At 42.1% G+C, this 20,074-nt stretch overlaps 1 protein-coding gene and 1 long non-coding RNA gene across 66 annotated transcripts in view; one reads left to right on the plus strand and one right to left on the minus strand.

Moving 5' to 3' along the window:
• Nucleotides 1–20,074, plus strand: part of FRY (FRY microtubule binding protein) — a 428,089-nt gene that overhangs the window by 400,221 nt on the left and 7,794 nt on the right. For 16 of the 17 annotated variants that reach the window (XM_044927339.2, XM_044927345.2, XM_044927344.2 and 13 more), the window contains 7 exons: nucleotides 3,199–3,399; nucleotides 3,879–4,040; nucleotides 6,748–6,914; nucleotides 8,312–8,501; nucleotides 11,914–12,063; nucleotides 13,201–13,299; nucleotides 15,063–15,146. In XM_044927339.2, coding sequence (XP_044783274.1) covers nucleotides 3,199–3,399; nucleotides 3,879–4,040; nucleotides 6,748–6,914; nucleotides 8,312–8,501; nucleotides 11,914–12,063; nucleotides 13,201–13,299; nucleotides 15,063–15,146 — 1,053 coding nt within the window. Of the gene's footprint in view, nucleotides 1–3,198; nucleotides 3,400–3,878; nucleotides 4,041–6,747; nucleotides 6,915–8,311; nucleotides 8,502–11,913; nucleotides 12,064–13,200; nucleotides 13,300–15,062; nucleotides 15,147–17,335; nucleotides 17,474–20,074 lie in introns of those variants that run through there. The other variant, XM_044927346.2, reaches the window with a different exon arrangement.
• Nucleotides 1–20,074, minus strand: part of ZAR1L — a 91,284-nt gene that overhangs the window by 3,845 nt on the left and 67,365 nt on the right. For 13 of the 49 annotated variants that reach the window (XR_006544150.2, XR_006544141.2, XR_006544134.2 and 10 more), the window contains 7 exons: nucleotides 18,945–19,060; nucleotides 11,368–18,086; nucleotides 9,700–10,224; nucleotides 7,495–8,959; nucleotides 6,713–6,862; nucleotides 6,410–6,574; nucleotides 563–2,579 (listed from right to left, as the gene is read on the minus strand). This is a non-coding gene — a long non-coding RNA (zygote arrest 1 like). Of the gene's footprint in view, nucleotides 1–562; nucleotides 2,580–6,409; nucleotides 6,575–6,712; nucleotides 6,863–7,494; nucleotides 8,960–9,699; nucleotides 10,225–11,367; nucleotides 18,087–18,944; nucleotides 19,061–20,074 lie in introns of those variants that run through there. The other 36 variants (XR_006544143.2, XR_006544139.2, XR_006544140.2 and 33 more) reach the window with 32 other exon arrangements.

Raw genomic sequence — 20,074 nt, forward strand, 5'->3', positions numbered from 1 at the left:
AGGCGCCTCTACTGAAGTATATACTGGTAGCACTGTTAGTGGCTGTTGTGTTAAAACTAAGACAAATGCACTTGAGTATCTGTAATATAATCATTTTAAATAGACCTCTTATTTGTTTTTCTGTCCATTCAATCTGCTACCCAGGAACTTCAGGTAAGATGATACTATTTTCAATTCAGATATGCTAGTAGGTGTATTGCATCATTGCAGATTTATAACAACATAATTGCTTTTTCTCCCCTTGCAGAGTATGTATGCCTATTTGCACATTTATATTGAGATGTGTGTGATAGAAGTATTTTTCTTGGTTGCTCGAGGAAGAAAATATTTTCTGAAAGTGTAAATATATTTTAAAATGTAGTTTTAAAATCTTTATATGTCTAGTTTTGGAAGTTGCATAATTTTATCTCTTGAGGGAAGGTGAGTTTTTAAGTATGATCCATAGAAATCCTATAATTTCTCATTAGGCAGCTGCACAACTAGAATGGTTTGGGTTTGTAGTTTAATTCTTTTATTAAAAGTGAAATCAACAAGCTTTATCTAAATAATACACCACGTCCACTTCCAATCAACTGCTTTTATTTTCTAGCAATTAAGAGCTATCTTTGTAGGGTGAATGACTATCCAAGTGAGGACCTTTTACAACTAAAAAGGAGTCTGGTAATGATTACACCCAGACAACGGGCATAAGCCAGTGTTATCCTGGACAGAATGACCTATGAGCACACTATATCCATGTCTTATAGGCTTAAGTCTGAGTAGGGTCATTTTGGGGAACATGTTTTGACTTCTAAGTTCCTTCTACAATAATTCTTTTTTTGGTATTCCAATATCAACGAATATGATTTCCAGCACTTCTAGAGTATTCCACTGTGAGTATTTTCTCATCTGGGTATGAACTCTGCCTGAGTGGTTATTTAGGTTTGATAACCAACATATGCACACTGTCCATCAAGCATAGCCAGCCACCTTCTCAGTCTTCTCACACACAGACAGTTTTGGCTTTTGACCCCAAAGGTGATGTAAAATGCAAACACGACATCTGGGTGTGGGGAGCTAGAAGGCAGCTCTACGACTGGGGGTGGTCCTGTGCTGCGAGAAGGCCCGGTGGCCTTTCAATCACCACAGACTCCAGCACAGGCCAGGCTACTGTTGCTTTCAACCCCTCAGCCGCCACTAGGGAAACGGTTTCAACATCCTTGCCTCCGATGCAGTTACTGCATCCTCCAGCAGGACACCAAATATCCCTTCGAGAACAGCTTCCCTGACTCCCAGCTCCTCTTCACCTGAGCTGTGGTCAGATCAACGTGACGGCACTGTGCCCAGTGCAGCGCTCTCTGGCCCTGGATATCTCTCTCTGCCAGCTCAGTGCGAGCCAGGTTCAGGGTGGGCGACTTCCAGAACTGCTGCCTGAGACAGTTCTTCCAATCCATCCATTGATTCAGTGCAAGAGAATCAGTGCTGTGAATTTGTTTCACAGTTGTACATTTCGCCCAGTAATTGTCACATTCCTTTTCTGTTTTGTAATCTCATTTTTCTTTACCCTCTTTATTTCTTCACATACTGTGTTTTCTTTTTCTTCCTGGAACTCTTGCCTCTTCCACATTTTTTTCATTCTTTCCGTGAAACAGCTGTTTTAAAATACCAGCACAATAGTAAGCCTTCCCTACCAGGGTTAAAAACAAACTGTTAGGTATAAAATAAGTTAGGAGGAAATATTACACAGCACAGGGAATATAGCCACTATTTTACAATAACTTTAAATGGAGAATAATCTAAAAAGATGTGAATTGCTATATTGTACACTTCAGTTGTATAACACTGCAAATCAACTGCACCTCAATAAAAAATAAATAAATAAAAATCATTTGGTGGTAATGTAGCATAGTAGTTACAGATAAAAGGTACAGATAGAGCTATAAACTATAGAAATCAAATACTGAGTCGTATAATCAAACAATCCTAAGGATAATCATAAATATCATAAATGGGGTGAATAATGATAATTTCCACATAATATCCAGAATGTGTTCAGGATTCTTACCTGTTGCATTATACCAGAGATCTGTTAGAATGGTAGGCTTTATTTTATTAGGAGCCAGAAAAAATAGACCCATAAAACCAGAGGAAAAAACTCATTAATTTTAATAGTAATTTATATCTCTCCCTGAAATTATATGATTATGCTATTAACTGAGCTCTCATCAGAAAGTTTATTTCAGTGAACCATCTGTGTTTAAAATGGTTAATGTACATGATAAGATTCTGTGCTAGATTTTATTCAGATTACCTATTTGGTTTAGGTTCAAATTTGCTCATCAATGGGTGAGTAATATTTCTCTTGCTTTATTCCTGGAGAGAAATAAAACCTACATTTGTTTTTAGGGGGAAGAAATTATATTCAATTAAATAAACTTACTTAATATATGATAATTTGTAGAGACAACCTGAGATATATCTGGAATCTTTCTGTAACACTCTACCTTGCCACTTAGCCCAGTTCTCGGTACACATGTACAATTCAGCAACAGTCCTTGGTACCAGGTCAATCCATCCAGGTCCAGGGAGGGAACTGTTTCCTGTGTTGGGACAATTGTTTAAAGATGAGCCTAAAGCAAAACTGAAGCCTTGCTGCTCTGGCCTCTGCATCGTGCATGATCATCTGACTGTGCCCAGCTGCTCTCTGACACCCTTTAACTCTGCATTTTATCTGTGAAAACTGCTGTGGCAGAAACAGGCTGGAATGTATACCTGATGCTCTTCAACTTAATACCCAGAAGCTGTGGACTGTGCCACAAGCATGGCCCTTACTTTGTTCTCTGGACAACAGTACTAAACAGTGGGGGTCAGGGAGTAGGTAAGGAACACCTCTGTTGATATTAACAGTCTCTTTCTGATAGCTTTTTGTTAACATGGCTCTTTAAGAGTACTCCCAAATCAACTTGTAAAACAGTGTTACCCACTGTGCCAAAGAAGAGTGTATGATCACATCTATCTGTGACTTAACACGCATTTAGGTGAAAACAGTGTGCTGTTTACCACTCTTCACAACAAAATCATTGGTGCCCGTGTCCGTGAGGTGAGGGCTTGAGAATTCATAATGAAAATATCGATGCTAAGCTACGACTGACCAGATGTGTGAAGTTGTACATGCGGGAGAATTCTGGCCTTAAAAAGCAGCTGACGTTGTGATTTCAGGGTGAGAGTATGGACAACTTCAACTGGGGAGTCCGCAGGCGTTCTTTGGACAGTCTGGATAAGTGTGACCTGCAGCTGCTGGAGGAGCGCCAGCTCTCAGGAAGCTCTCCCAGCCTCAATAAAATGAACCACGAGGATTCTGACGAGTCCTCTGAGGAGGAGGACCTCACCACCAGCCAGATCCTGGAGCACTCTGACCTCGTAAGTAGGAACTCTCCACCTCTTCTTCCCAAGAAACTGGGAGACTGCTCTTTGTCATTCAGGCAGGAGGGCAGTTTCCAGTTGCAACTAAAGAAACTTCCCACAGCTGCCAAACTCAAATCTGAGACTGTCGGGTGGGGTCTGTCTGATTCTAACCAGCTTCTTTGGAGGGTGCAAATGGAGACAAACACTGGGGGTTTCATCAGCCCTGAATGCCATCAGATTTGTTCAGGCCTAGTTTTCCTTAAATCTAGGTTATCTGGAAAGAGAAGGGGTCTTTGTGTCTTACAGTGCTGGGCCCTGCCAGCTGCGGTGTTTAAGTTCTAATGACAGGGAAGTATGTATTAATATGTTCAATAGTTAGTACCTGTCCACTAGCAACCAGCTTGTACACTGATTTGTACTCTTATGTAAAAAGTAATCAGAGCTTGTAAAGAATGGGAACGTCACACGACATGTTTCCTTTGCTTTCTCGACAGATCATGAATCTCTCCCCTTCGGAGGAGACTAACCCCATGGAATCACTCACGACCGCCTGTGATCTGACCCCTGCTGACCCTCACTCCTTTAACACCAGGATGGCTAGCTTTGATGCTGCTCTGCCTGATATGAATAATCTTCATATTTCTGAGGGTTCAAAGGTGAAGAGATTTTGGCAATTGTTGGTTGTGGTTTTCTTTCCAAAAAAAAAAAAACGTATTTCCAATTTTCTGAGCATTCTTAGCAGGTTATAAGTGGAGGGACTATCTTTATCTTTTTTTTTTTTTATGAAATAGTTGTTAGTGCCCCTGAGCCTAGATTTTGAAGTTGCTTTACTCTCAAAAGACCTAAGCAACCATCTTCTTGTTGGTTGAAAGAGATTTGATTTGAGGTCCTTTTAAGATGAAATGTTTTGCGTTTTCCAGAGAGCACAAACACTGCTGATTAACAGCAAAACAAATGTCTGAGATGGCTGAGACAGGGAAACTGATGTTCTTTGTCATGACTTTTATAAAACAATCTGTTAAGTGAGGTGTGGGTGTATGCATAGATTGGGGGACATTTCTTCCTATGTAGGAACCAATTACACAGGCTGTGCACTGACTGCATTCCCGCCTTCGGTTGGGCTATCACAAATTTCAGTATCGATCACGGTATTATGCACAAAACTGTCTTAATCGGCTCTCTGAGGAGAAAAGTAAGTAATGGATAGAATTTCCTTATTTAAAAGGTCAGCTTTTTAGAAAAACTTTAAAATGTGTATTTCATTTAAGGTTTATTTTATTGATTTGCATAAGCCATTTTGTCCATAAAACTATCAACTTCCACACTGTGTTCACATATGTATCCATATAAATGGCCATTAGTATAGAACTTTATTTTCTTATATTAGATATACCAAAATTGCCTATTACTATTAGGATTAAAGTTTTCTTTAACTTGAGTTTGGTTATGGTGGTTTAAGTTTAAAAGAGAAAACAGGAAAATATACATAGAAAACAGATTTATAAAAGTATATTCTTTCTGATGCTTCTACAGAAAAATAAAATACTGACTATTCTGTATCCTTATACAGTGTACTAAAAATATATCTGAGATCTAGCAAAATCTATATACTGTAAACCAAGGGCAACCAACCAAACTGCAATCACCTAAAAATATTGAAGCTTAAAAAATAATTATTTCTAAGATTTCCCCATTACAAAAGGACTGTGACCAGGATTCTGAGAATTAGCAGAATCCTTTTCTAGCCAAAAAGGGGACCAGAAAGGAAACCTGAGATTAAAATGCCAGAATCTTTGAAATTAAACTTCATGGAATGGACATCACAAAATAAATGTGAAGTTATTATTAGCATATGTTATTTCTCAGTCTTGCAGTAGTCAACTTTTCTATTTTGAATGCTAAGTTATATAGATTTCTCATACAAAGCACTGCCTAAGTAATAATATTTTCATGGACTCACAAAGAAATCTATCAGGGCAAGGCTGAGTTTAATTTCTGAAAAGCAAAAAAAAAAAAATAATAATTTCTGAAAAGCTCTTTTTTTACATCAGCTGGGCTTCTGCAAAATTTGATTTATCTGTATTGTTAGAAAGAGAAAACAAGATGTTTTTATAAGATCTCAGCCTATCCCTAGTAGATTAAGTTTATATACATTAATAACCCAGACCAGTCAGCAGTCTCGTTGGCACCAGTCTAGTTTTAAAGAGCAGGAAGAGACAGATATGGATAAGCCCCTGAAACTCAGTATTTATAAGCAGTTCCTTCAAAGACATGAGATAACCTATTTCCCTAACATATCTGTAAACATTCCTAATTTCCCTATTTAATCCTAGATTCAAAATACTAAAGGGGCAGCCAGATGTCAACCGTGATAACGCTCTAATTCATATGCCTATTTTGCCCTGGTTTTGTCTTTAAGAAAATGACTCACTGAACCATGTACACAAGCTTTCTTCCTCTCCTCTTCTGTTCTGTGGTCGGGCTGCCTTCCTTCCTCTCCTGAAGAACAATTGGTCCTCCAGATGATTTCCCTCTGGCCCGGGTTCAAGCCCAGCCTCTTTTTCCATTTGACCTGCCAGTCGCTTTCCTGCCTCTCAGTGGTCCCAGCTCTGCCACCCTAGAGACGTCTCATCTCCCTGCTCATTCTACATTTTACAGCAACCCAAGAGCAGCCTCTCATATATATATGTGCTGCCTTCAGGGGATATTCCCAAGAGTGAAGCATATATGTATGTGGAGCTCAGAGGATGCTCAGTACGTAAGGCCTATCAATGAGGCGGGCTCAATGAATAGCTCTGGGTCACTCATGGGCATGGCAGAGACTTCAGGAGCCTTTACTATGCCAGGCACTAATGATTCTAAATTCTAGTTTCTATCGGTAACATTGGACATACTACAAATTATATAATATACTGGAGAGTTAACTCCAGGTAACTTGCTTTAGAACACTAGGCTTGTACAACAAAGACCGCTCTGAATCCAGAGATGGGTGTCTCTCACCCTGGCTCTGGCTCTGATTACATACCTGGTATTAGGCATGTCCTTTTCCTGTGTGGAGCATCTACTTCCTCATCTTTGAAAGTGGAGGTCAGACCCAGGGGGTCGCTTCCAAGTTTAGCATTTATACTCCTTAAGTGTGGATCAAATATGGTAATCTTCTGACAGCTTCTTTGGGAACTCTCAGAAAAGGCTGAAAAGAAGATAAAGAACAGTGCTTCAGAGAATTCTTGAGTTTGGTTACACAAATTGACTATACCATAGCTAGAAGACAGATGCCCCCGATTTCCGTTATTCTCCGGATTTCAGAGTTGCCTCTGGATATCCTTACATGTTGGGGGATTCCTTTCTCTCCTTTGCTCCCAGGCTGATGCCGTCCAGGAAGAGGAGGACGCCACCGTGCAGGAGGATGACCTTTCCAGCTCCATCAATGAACTCCCGGCCACTTTCGAATGCAGCGACAGCTTTAGCCTGGATACGACTGAGGCAGAAGAAAAAGGCAACCGAGCGCTGGACCACTTCACTCTTGCCAGGTAAAGGGTGTACACGGCACGTCATATTGGGTTCGCTCTAACTCCAGTTTAACGTCAGGCTTGTGCCTCTGGGACCTCCTCGCAAAGGAGTCCAGGCTGACATGACTTGGAAGGCTGTCAACCAGTAAGGAATCTTCCAGCTCCAGTGTAGGGCCTTATGCGGAACCAGGAAGGCTATGCCTATAGGAACTCTTAGAGCCCTGGAATATAATGTACTCAGACGCTCAGTCGTGTCTGACTCTTTGCAACCCCATGGACTGTAGCCCGCCAGACTTCTCTGTCCATGTGATTTTCCCAGGCAAGAATGCTGGAGTGGGTTGCAATTTCCTTCTCCAGGGGATCTTCCTGACCCAAGGATCAAACCTGCGTCTCCTGCACTGCAGACAGATTCTTTACCACTGAGCCACCAGGGAAACCCTAAAGCCCTGGAATAACATAAAAAGCCAAAAAGGAGCCCTTGGGGACGTGGTCCAGACCTTGTAAGCTTTGAAGATAAGCTAGCTTGGCAAGGCTTGGAAATGGAGTTCTTCCCATCTTGAGTTAAAAGACCAGAACAAGAGGCCCTTTATGAGCTACATACCTACTTTTTTTTTTTTATGTGGGTGGCTTTCAGCTTCAAGACTGACATTTCTGAGACAAGTGAGATCTAGTCAGGGAATATAAACAGGAAACATAAAGGAATAGATTCTTTTTAAAAAAACTTAATGTGGCATCTAGGATAAATCACAAATAATGCTACAGATCCGCTTCAGGAGAAGAAAGTCAGAATCCTAAAATCACTCCTCTGAACACTGCTTCTGACATGGCCAGACAGAGGCTTTCTGTTATGGTGACACGTATCCTTTTGTCAGAGAAACAGCTTAGGGTGATACCTAGAGAAGAAATGTTGACTTTTCAGTTCATATATTTTTCTCTCCTTTCTTTGTTTCCCTCTGTCTCACTGTGAATTTCTCTTATTTTCCTTTCTCTGCCTTTTTTCTCCTAATCATGTATGTGTAATGCACCCACTATTACTCTCCCTCCACAAAGGAAAAGTGAAAAGATTCAAAATTTTTCTCATTTTTTTAAAGTGAAAAATTAAAAAGACTGAAATGGGTCAAAGCACAGGAGTGAATGTGCCCTGTGTCTGGGGAAAGGCCGGCAGGAAAGTGAGGGTCAGTTGCTGAAGGATAAAAAGCGGTCCCGTATCAGAGTTGGGGAATCTCGGGAATTACGGAATCCCAGAGGTGAAAAATTCTCTTTTCTAGAATCTGAATCTCAAGACCTCTGACTGAGAGCCAGGCTCCAGAAGCAACCCCCATGGGAAGAGAGGGCAGGAGGGTGCCTCGGGTGAGAACCAACACTGCCGGCAAAGGTGAGGACGCTGTTCCTGACTTTGTTGTCTGTGTTTTTTCCAGCTTTGGGGAAGGTGAGAGGGGAGTGTCGCCCCCTCCCTCGCCCTTCTTCTCGGCCATCCTTGCCGCCTTTCAGCCCACAGCCTGTGATGACGCCGAGGAGGCCTGGCGCAGCCACATCAACCAGCTCATGTGCGACTCGGATGGCTCCTGTGCTGTGTACACGTTCCACGTGTTCTCCTCCCTGTTTAAGGTATGCTGCCCACAAAGGCTCCGCAGCTGCCAGCTGGTCTCTCCCTGGAGGGGGGAAGTGCTGGGTTTACACTACACTTTGTCCTCAGTTTCCTCTGCTTCATCCTTTCTTCCGTTCATCATGGAGATGTTGTGCTGGGTGGTTCGGGCTGCCAGGACGTGATCCTCGCTGGCCCCTCCGGCTTTCATTGGCGTCATCAGGCACAGGCAGGCAGCCAGGCCTTCGGGACCACAGGTGGTATCTTCAACCAAGCCCATTCTCCATCTCTTCTTTCCACTTCGACCTCTGGTGTACCTCTTTCTTCTTCGTGGTTTTTCCTTATCTTTTATCCCCACTCACCATGAATTCCTTCAACCTGCCAGCCTGTGACACTTTTTGAGAGGCTGATTCTCTTGAGGACATCATGAGATAAGGCATGGTAATGTGTGCTGGATGGAGGAACAGGGCCCTCTGATCACCTTCAGGAAGAACCATGGCAAAAGGGAGAGATAGGAAAATAAGGAATTATGTGAAAAGTGGAAAAAATGGGATCATCTGCTTTAAATAATTGCAAATTCAGGAAGCCATAATTTAGTTAATATAAAAGTAAAATCGGTTTTTGAGCCTGGAGGCCCTTCCATTCTTAGAGGAGTGTATACCAATAGTACTAATAGCTAGTGTCTCCATATTCTCTGTTATTTGTGCGGCCCACTCTCAAGTTTTCCAGTTTACTTTTCATGAGACCTGTCTGGGATGAACTGGGGGCTGGAGGGACTGTTAGCCTTAAAACAGGAAACAGTGGGCTGCTGAAAGATAAGAATCCAGAAACACCCTAACATTAAGCCGGACTGAAATTTAAAAACAAACTATCCCAAAGCTACCATTTGAGGTAAATTTGTAAAGATTCAGGAACAATGTAATTTATTATATTGTTCTAAAGTCTGTGTTTAAGTAATGGTTAATCGTGTATATTTATGTTTGGCTGTTGTGATCCTGTCTTACTACAGTTACTAGACTGCACGCTCAACTTTATAGTCCTGAGCAGGACTCTTCCTTCTGCCGAGAACCATCACCTCCTGTTTTCCCTCAGCTGTGCTCCCAATGCATACAGATCCCTGATGGGGCAGCACTTCCATGAATGAGGCCTTCCTTTAGCTCTTTCTCCCCTTGCACCCCCGACCTGGGATCCCAGGCATCTGCCACACTCTGTTGGAACTACCTGTTTAGGTGTCTGTCTCCTGCAGGGGAGGGCAGGTAACGGTGTCTTGCTTTGATTCCAGTGGCTGGCACAGTGGCTCACACACAATAGGTGCTCAGTAAATGCAGCAGGAAAAGAACTTTTTTAATGTACGTCTCCAAAGTATAGTTTCCACTTAATGCCAGTACAGCAGCAGGTTGTCGTGTGAGCTGGTACATGGGGCTGGTGCTGGGAGGGACACTCGAGTCTGGGTTCTTTTTTTAATCAGTTGACTGGATCAATTCCTAAGACTTTATCTGCAATAATAATACAAATTGTGTTTCTCCTATTTTTTTTAATATTACATTTTTCTTTAAGAACTTTCTCAGCTACCATCAGATGCTCTGTGATTGAGAGCAAAGTCGCTGTTCCAGTATGCTGGCAATGAAGCACATTTCAGACACACAGTCTACGGTTCTTTCATCACAATCTCACTGGCGCTGTTTACTTAGTTTCCCGATATTCCCCTGTGGTCTGGACACCACGTTGCCCTGTATTTGGTGGATTCTGGACGGGGTAGAGAGGAGGTTAACTGCAAAAATACTTTGCTTTTTTTTTAAATTTTATTTTATTTTTAAACTTTACATAACTGTATTAGATTTGCCAAATATCAAAATGCATCCGCCACAGGTATACATGTGTTCCCCATCCTGAACCCTCCTCCCTCCTCCCTCCCCATTCCATCCCTCTGGGTCGTCCCAGTGCACCAGCCCCAAGCATCCAGTATCGTGCATCGAACCTGGACTGGCAACTCATTTCATACATGATATTTTACATGTTTCAATGCCATTCTCCCAAATCTTCCCACCCTCTCCCTTTCCCACAGAGTCCAAAGCAAGGAAATGGTTTCTAATGGTCCAGCAGGGATGGCTTTCCAAGTGTCTCCGTCAGTCTATTTCCTTCCTGTGCTCCTGGGTTAGAATATTGTCATTTGTGTGCACAGTGTCACCAAATCACATGCTGTTTTTATATGGAAGTCATAGGTGGCTCTAAAGTTCCCAGCCTCTCAGTCCAATAAAATGTAAACCCAGGTCTGACCATATTCTTGGGTGAGAGAGAAGAACCCAACTTCCTGGAGGACCTGGCTCCTCCTCCTCACTCTGCCAAATAGCTCTGTGATACACAGCATTTCCTGCTCCTCTCAGCTGCAGCATTCTGTCAAGTATTTTAAATTGCACATAAAACGAACACCACCATAAGACATAATGTTATGCGTTATGAGAAGACTCTCAGATATATTAAATAAAAATAATATGCAGCACGGTTGGCATTTTTTTCTAGTATAACTGATAAGGAACCAAGAGCCTGCTGCTCTTTGGGGGACCTGCTAAGTACCCCATAGCAGGGCAGAGAGGATTTCTCGTGGATTAGATTCTCCAACTCAAAAGGTATGAAATCTCTTTGGGAAAAGCCAATGCCTAGATCTGGAATTATTTTTTGGTTAAATATTTTGTTCTTTTTGTTAAAGATATTTTGAGTTGGAAGTTGGGGCTAAAAATGTTCTCATTTTGTCACTGACACAGGCCCCATGAGTCAGATTCTTCCTAATTACGGTTTTTCTTCAGTCAGTATAGGAGGAATAGTAACGTTTACAAAGCATTATCACTTATGGAAGGGCTGTGAACTTAGAACCCTTACTCCATCACTTACTGTTTGCATGATCTCGAGTCCTCTGACCTCTCTCAACCTCAGGTTCTTTACCTGGTTGTGAGCACTGATGAGGTGACAATGTGCAAAGCTCTCAGGGAGACAGGTCCCACACAGAATATACTCTCTCCTTCTTCAGAGACTTTGTGGCTCCATTTTAGTCCTCCTGTCTCTGGGAGCTGTGATCTGGGAATGATAGAAAGGAGTCGTATCTCATGACCTTTTTCCTCTCACCCACACTGAAGTAATCTCAGAACTTACTCATGTGACAAACACGCTAGGCAAAAGATTCTGGCTGGCACTGGCCATCAGCAAAAAAGCAAAGCAGCACTTATTTAAAAGATACATGGGCATCCACACATTGGGAAATGACATTTTAAGAAGAAACTTTGTCCACACTCACTCTGTTCCTATCTCACACACACACAGGCCTGCCACTACATGCAGGACCTGTGCTGATTTGATATTTTCCTAAGAATTAAAGAAGTTTTTTTCTAGCGCCTAAGTTAAAACATGGTCTTTACAAATAGTAATTATGTTGCCTTTCAGAATATTCAGAAAAGGTTCTGCTTCCTAACCTGTGACGCAGCCAGTTACCTTGGCGATAACCTCCGGGGCATCGGATCCAAGTTTGTCAGCTCTTCCCAGATGCTTACCTCCTGCTCCGAGTGCCCCACACTCTTCGTGGACGCCGAGACCGTGAGTATCCCAGGCCTGCTCCCATGGTCACGTTGGCCTGCCCAGTGGACAGTGTGGAACTTCAGGGAAGCACGTGTGTAATTGCAGTTTGTTGGAAAGATACTTCTGGTGTTTGTGAGCAGCGCTGTGTGGTGATGGGAGCCCCAGAGGCCTGGGTCTGCACAGGAATGGCTGTGCGTGGCCAGCCGAGGCTGTCACTGCAGGAGATCAGGGAGACCCCCCTCCCCAGCCCTGTGCTCCCTCTGTGTCCATGGTGCTTCTCTCTGATGACCCTAAAGGCTGTGAACATGGTGAGCTAACCTCTCAGGGCAGCCCTAGCCAGTCCCCATGATGCCAGGTCAGCCAGCCAGATGGATCCCCAGAGGCACCATGTCGTCACTTTCTCTTCTTCCAAGAGACCACCTGCCCTCTTGCTGGATTCGTCCAGCCCCACTGCACATGATGAATTTGAAGGATAATTAAAGTAGTCGCTGGCTGACTGCTGAATGCTATATAAACACAATGCTAACCTTCCAAGACCGGCGAGCTCTCTGTAGGGGAGAGGGGCACCTCTTTCCATCCCCCATGCATATCACAGAACCGTCTCATCTGCTCAGTACTCATTGGGGTTTAGAGACAGTGAGGATGTGCTTCACTTCTGAAAGTCTCTGAAGAGTCAGTCTGTCCAAGAACTTGATTAGTGGTTGGCTGTCTTGCAGCAAAGAATACGATATGAGAAATCTTTCCATCTTAAATGATTTAAAATGCAAATTAAATACAAAGACCTAGTTGGAGGTCTGTCTTTACATTTCCTGGAGTATTACTGGATGAAGACACTGGAGTCCATGCATAAAATGAATGCCGATTCTTAATGCAGGCTTCTGTAGAATGCTTGTTAAGATCTGTCTGTCTAAACTGATATGGGGGAAATGGGTATCTTCACAGGAAATTTAAATTAGCAAGTCATATTCAAGTGCAATTGCTTCTGAGAGTGGAGCAAAATTACAAACTGTACAGGTTATTAAAACAGATGCCACCCCCGACACACTCTATATTACATCTAAATATACTTGTCTTTTCTCTCTGTGTAGCCATGCCTTTGTCTAGGTGTCTCTCTGGAAGTTGTTTTAATACAAATTATTTTCCTGTCTTTATTAGCTCCTTTCTTGTGGACTTCTGGACAAGCTCAAGTTCAGTGTTTTAGAACTGCAAGAATATTTGGATACCTACAACAACAGGAAAGAGGCCACTCTCTCAGTAAGCATCTGTGTCTCTGTGCATATAAGTTTCATTAACACCAAATGAACCCAATCACCATGAGCTCTTGGGAGGCGATGTGAATAACACAAGAGAGGCCCTTTTGGGAGAATACAGATGTATCCAGTCTTCCAACTTAATGGTGGTAGAACTATCAATAGTATGGATTATATAAAAATGATACCTACAAAAGAGAAATTTTTTCAGCTTTCAATTTTAGCCCTATAATTTTTCTAACCAAGAAATTGGGGAAAGTGGGTATCTGTTTAATGTATCACTTTATCAACATTATAACCTCTCTTTTCTCAGAAATTGATTAATAAAACTGTTAATTGCGTCCTTCCAGTGTTCACCTCACCCAAAACTGGTTGAGATGGATCTCATCTCTCTCCTCCACCACTCTCAGTAGCTGTCTCTCCCCATCACCGTGGTTTCTCTTGGCCTCAGCTCCTGCTCTTTTCTTCCTCCTTCCTTCAAAGATGTAAACTGTAAAATGTTACAGACTGAAGTGATTCAGAAACCATCCATGCAGACCTCCTGATTTCCCACAAATACTTGTGTGTAATTTCCAGGGAGCACTTCCCATCGTAGACCAGACACTATAAAAAGATTGTGGATTTTGAAGTCAGATGGAATTTGAACTCAAACTGCAGTTCAGTTTCTTAAGGGTTAGTAACCCTGGATAAGTTCCTTAACCTCCTGTCATCTCAGATTCATCATCCATAAGACAGTGATATGCTATACTAGTCACAGCAGCTGTCCTTTTCCTGAGTCCTTTTTATATATCCAATAACCTGGTAAGAGTTCTCTCTCTCAAATCATGTAATGCTTGCAACTACCCTGGGAGTTGCTATTCTTCTTCTCATTAGCTGGGAGGTAGAAAAGTGGTTATTTAAACCCAGGTCTGTGGGATTCAAAGGTTCTCAATATTGCCTTTGAAATAGAAACAGTGTATGTAAACTGCCCTGCACAAGTACCTCATACACAGAAGACATTCATTCTTAAGTTTTTGTTTCTTGTTACATTTCCATGACTGTCAAAGAGAGAGTTCTAACATTCTACTGCAGCAATTCCCTTTGTCTTCTATTTCTGTGGCTCTTTCACTCACTGTTTTCCAGCTTCTCGGGCATCAGTTAATAAAAGTAATCCTTTAATTCTGGTTGGTGAACAAGCCAGTCTTTTGATGTCAAGTGTGAGTTTCAGCTCTTTGGGGCTTGCTGTTTTCTACCCAAAGATTCCTTTCACATCTATACTAGTTACTATACTAGATAGTTAAGCTAGCAGAATCTTTAAATAGCTGGGCTATTATTGTAAGGTCTTTCTTACAGTTACACAGACCTGGGCCATAGAAGCTGCCTCAACATAACAGAGTCAGGCTGCATGGCCCAGGCTGGCCCAGCCTGGGAAGATGTACCGGCCCTGTCTCCTAATCTCAGTCATATGAAAGGTTTCTAATTGTATGTGGATTTAATTTATACAAACATTTGGAGTGGTCTGTGACACTATTTTTCAGGGTAGATACATCACAACAATAACACGATAAATGTTGAAATTTTAAAATGGCCATCGCTGAACCCTTAAAAATTAAAGGTATTTTAATTTTAAATTGTTAATCTTTAACCAAAAACTTTTCAGTCATTGCAGTAAAATTTTATCTTACTGTGATTAGAAACTTAATCTATTATATTTTCCCTGACAGAATTGGTATAAACACATTCTTAAGCCACCACTGAGCTCACCCGTGTCTCTCTCTCTGACAACAGTGGCTTGCAAACTGTAAGGCGACATTCGCAGGAGGCGCACGAGATGGAGTGATTACCTGTCAACCCGGGGACTCAGAGGAGAAGGTAATGAACACCTGTTAGAGTTCATCTTTTCTGTGCTCTGACTTTGTGTGTTGGTTTTGATACACCCAAGAAGCGTGGAACTTGAAAAGGGAAGAGGGAGGAAGCATCATCCCATACATTCCCACGAGACCTGTACAGTAAGCAAGAATGACATGAGCCAAGCATGATGGTGTGTTGATGGGACTGGTGGGGGAGGGTCTTCTTTTTGGAAAAGCAGAAGTATAAAAATAACCTTTCTGCTGGACACTAACTATACTAACCATTTTCCTAATAAAACTGTTCTTTGTTCAGAAATATAAAACCAATGTCATAGGGCAATTATCTTTCAATTAAAAATTTTAAAAAGAGGAAAAAAAATCATTAATTCTTCACTGAACCACTTCTTTCAGTGAAGAAAGTCTCTGTTGACCTTTCAGCAATCACTCAGATTTTTCTTCTCATTTAGAACTGCTTTAAGTATACACCTCAGTCCAGCTGGCTTATGTGTGCCGCCTTGTAAAAGAAACTCAGCAGAAAAGCGTGAAGTCACTCATTCTATAGTTACTGCTGAGTGGTCCCCATGGTGGGTACAACAGTGAATTCTGCCTGGGTAGAGCTTCTGATCTATTCAGGGAGATGGACATTAACAGTCATATGTGTGTAAACTGTGACAAGTGCCATTAAGGAAAGGTGGGAACAGTGAGCTATGAAAGGATATAGCAGAAAACCTGGCCTAATGAGAGGGCGGTTCCGGGAAGGCTTCTCCACAGAGGTGTCATTCAGGCAGAGATCTCAGCTCTGAGCTGGAGTGTGCCAGGGGTGCAGGGTGGAAGGCAGGGGCTCAGCAAGCCTGTGAAGGCCCCAAAGTGGCAGGGAAAATGACCCTTTGTGAGGACTGAAGGGAGCCTGGCAAGGCAGGTAGGAAGTGACCAGGAGAAAAGTTGCAGAAGCCAGACCATGCAGGGCTTGGGTGCTTATCCTGACATCAATGGGAACCAATTAAAAGTTGTTAACAGGAGGGTGTGATTAGATTGGGGCTCTCCCACACTCCTGTGAAAATAGACCTAATGAGCAAGCGAGGATTTGGGAAGACAGGTTAGGAGGCTACTTACTGGTCAAGGCAGAGATGTCCACTTGTAATTACACTATCACATCGAGAAAAGCATGTCAGAGTGTGGGGCCTTCAAAGGATGAGAAATCACCTTCAAGGTGGGCCTTGTGCAGAAATGATGGTGTTGCTCCATTTAAATATTGATCTTATATCCAGAGTTGGTGGGAGATTATTTTTCTAATTGGAGCTACCATTTGGCTTCCATTCCAAAGAAAAACCCAACAAATGTTTGACCTCAGAGCACTGCTTATCCTCCAGTGATTTACTCTAGCTCTCTTTTTTAAGTCAGATTCTCTGTCTTCTGGAATAGTTTGATGGTGCCCATTATTCTGAGCACTCTTTGCATGATGACAGATGGAAGCAGGGATTAGGAAGTAAGCTTTCACTTGAAGAATCTATGTCTGGGGAAAATAAAATTATATCTGGATATAAATTGCAAAGTCAACATGACAGAAATTACTCCACGTGTATATTCTATTTCAGACAAGCATGGACTTTGTGGGAGGATTAGTGCTTACCTTACTAAACCTAGCAAACTCTTGAGCAGTTAGAGATGTCAGTTGGCCAGAGATGATGACCACGTACAGACAGGCATGTGAAGTCTCCTGACCCCAAGGCTTGCCCCATAATGGCAGTAGCCAATTTCTAGTCATTCTTAACAGGTGACATAAGTGAGAAATTACTGTGGGATTTGTGGAAGAGAATATAATTGTTTTCTAGATGTTGAATATTTTCTGACTTTTTGTCTATTCTCAGTATAAAGTTGTGACATCAAATTAATGAGGAAAGTTTACACTTAGGTAGCCTATAAGCTATAACCAATTCACAGACATGTTTTATTCAGCTTGTACAAGTTTTTTAATTGACTAAACATTTTAAACTTTAAATTGTTCACACATACCCTCAAAACAGCATTTATGGCATCTCTTAAAATAAAATAAAAAGCTAGCAACACCAGGCCTGCCTTCCTAAAGTGGCAGCAGCGGCAGCAGCAGTGGCAGCCACCTTGAGCTGGGTGGCTCTCCACCATCCTTGTGCAGTGAGTTCCTGACCCTGCAGGTGAGAGCCAACCATCACGATGTTGTTTTCTTTATGATAGGAACATGTGCCTCTGTACCTAAGGCCCCAAAATGGGGAAGTGAATGCCAAGTAGAAAGAGTTGTGCCTTTCGAGAAAAACGCCAGTGTTCCTCTTTGCTGCTGTGAGAACCATCTCTGTGTACTAAGACGCAAGGGCCCCCGTGCTGGGTTCCCTCCTGGAAGGAGCCTTGGAGGAGGATTCCCAGTGCGTGTACAAAACAGAACAAACCGTGCTCCTGAAAAAAGTGCTTCTAATATGTGAGAAGGATTTTGGAACTGAAGTTGTTTTTTTGTTTTTTTAAGGCAGGCATGATTAGTTAATACTTTAGGCTATTGGGTGACTACAATACCAGTTCTAGAATGAGGCACAGCGCAGTTAATAAGATGTAAAACAAGGCGGGCGTGTGAGTCCCAGACATGGCTTTACCAGTGTTTTCTCCACCTGTGCACATCCTGAAGACAGGCACATCTCTGCATGACTTAAAAGCCAGCACTGACCTCTCCGTTGCCCGTGGAATTCATTGTGGAGTGGCTTCTGGGGAGCTGAAGTTCATAGAAATGTAGGTCAGGGTAAAGCGTTGCAGCTCTGGGCTCTCCAGGCCACAACCTCAAGCCTTCAGTGAATTAGCACAGCTCACCTCCTGGTTCTGCAGAGCTGGCCCTGGGAAAGCTGCAGAGGTCATCGCTTCATCTGCTGTAAGTGATTTTAGCTGATGGCCACGGAATTTCACAGCCATTTCTGAGCACTACTTGAACACTCGACTCTATGGACTCAAGTACAATAATTTACATTTAGCCCCACTACATTTTATTACATTCAAATCATCATAGAATCTTCTTGGACACTAACCCTCTTGGTTGTGTTTCCTATCCCTGCCTAATCCATGAATGGGAGAAGCCTGCAACCTCTGTTCTACAGATTGAACAACAAGCTAAATGTTGAACAAGACAAAATGTTTCTCCAGCTAAACTGTAACCCATTAAACTTCAGATAGTCAGTTGTTCTCTATAAGGAATCTCTTTTCTAGACTGACTAAGGAAATGCCTCCTGAAGTGGAAGTTTTCTTGAAAAGTAAATACTTCAAGCTGTGCAATCTATATTAGAGGCTTAAACGTATTTATCTTTCAAAATTTTGGAAGATATTCATGACAAATGTCCAAAAGAACTACTCAATAAATGTAATACAACAATCATCAATGTGCCAGAGCCAAGTGATATTAGCAACAGTGAGAACATATTGTTTCTACCTGCTCAGGAGGTTACAAGCATCTATATAACACAGAGTGGGCTTCCCAGGTGGTGCTAGTGGTAAAGAACCTGCCTGTCAATGCTGGAGACATAAAAGACACAGGTTTGATCCCTGGCATGGGAAGATCCACTGGAGGAAGGCATGGCAACCAACTCCAGTACACCTGCCTGGAGAATCCCATGGATAGAGGAGCCTAGGGGCTCCTAGGGTCACAGAGTCAGACACAACTGAAGCGACACGTGCAAGACAAAAGTAGGAATGCTTCAACACTTGGCTAGATTTTCTAAATTCTGTCGAGTTTAGTTTAAACCAGTGACTTTCAGAGATTAAACATGGTGAAAACCATAGCTAATATATTAACAGTAATACTCTGACTTACCTTCTGACATGTCAAAAATTTCTAAGGGGGGACATTCCTTGTGGTTGAGTGGTTAAGACTCCACACTTCCAATGCAGGGAGGGGCAGGTTTGATCCCTGGTCATGGAACTAAGATCCTGCATGCCAAAAAAAAAAAAGAAAAATTCTTAGATTTTTCACCTAACTAGCTGTCATAAGCAAAGCACTCCTTTCAGAGCAGAGTACAGACAAACAAGAATGGCTGTGCTACCGCTGATGTCTAGGCTTTAAAGCTACCTTGTCTATGGTGGGTTCTTAATATCTTGACTTAATTTTTCTTCTCATTTTGAGAAAACATACCTCTAAATCCAGTTCAATAAATCACGCTGTATCAGGTGTACAGGAACAGGGCTTAAAGAAAATCTTTGTGACCAAATAAAACAGTGACATTTCCACATTTTCAAAAGAATCTTGAATCACCAAAAACAAATACATCTGTAAAGATTTCTCAAGGGATTATTTTTACAACCTGGATACCAGAAAATATTAGCAGAGGGCGGGGAAAAAGCTTAACATTTTCCCTGAAAGGCATTTTTCACTATCTTTTTGAAGCTCTAAATGCAAACTTGGTCCCAGCCTGAGGCCAAGGAAAGGATTTTTGAGATAGTAAATATCAATGCAGCTTAGACTAGCCTACCTAAAAAGGAGTGTGTAAGAAGGACTCGGAGAACTGGTGTTCATCAAGTTGGCCAGCTCCCAAGAAACACAATTTTGTGCCCTGACTACCAGGTGGGAGGAATTTGTTGACAATGAAATTCCTTAGCACAAGGCTGGAGTCAGAAAGTCTCGTTGGCCTTCATTAAACAGAGAAGATTTTCCTTTAGCTGATCTGACGACCTTCTGGGATTACAACCTTGTTTTGGAAACCAGTAAAAAGACAGCAGTTTCTTCACATAAAACCCTGTAATTGCTCAGTACTTGCTTCTTTCCATGCTTCTGCAAAGTAAATTCCATGGGAGAAGCAGTTACATGCTAGGTGCTTACTAACATTTCAATCAAATTTGATGTTTTCTAAAAAGTCCTCACAGTGGAGACTCTGTACGTGTAGATTTAAGACTAGCCTTGTAATCCTTTCTTGTGTGACTCTGTCTTTCAGTAGTATGTAAGGTTTG

The sequence above is a fragment of the Bubalus bubalis genome, chromosome 13 (genome assembly GCF_019923935.1).
Source record: "Bubalus bubalis isolate 160015118507 breed Murrah chromosome 13, NDDB_SH_1, whole genome shotgun sequence".
Classification (NCBI taxonomy): Eukaryota; Metazoa; Chordata; class Mammalia; order Artiodactyla; family Bovidae; genus Bubalus; species Bubalus bubalis.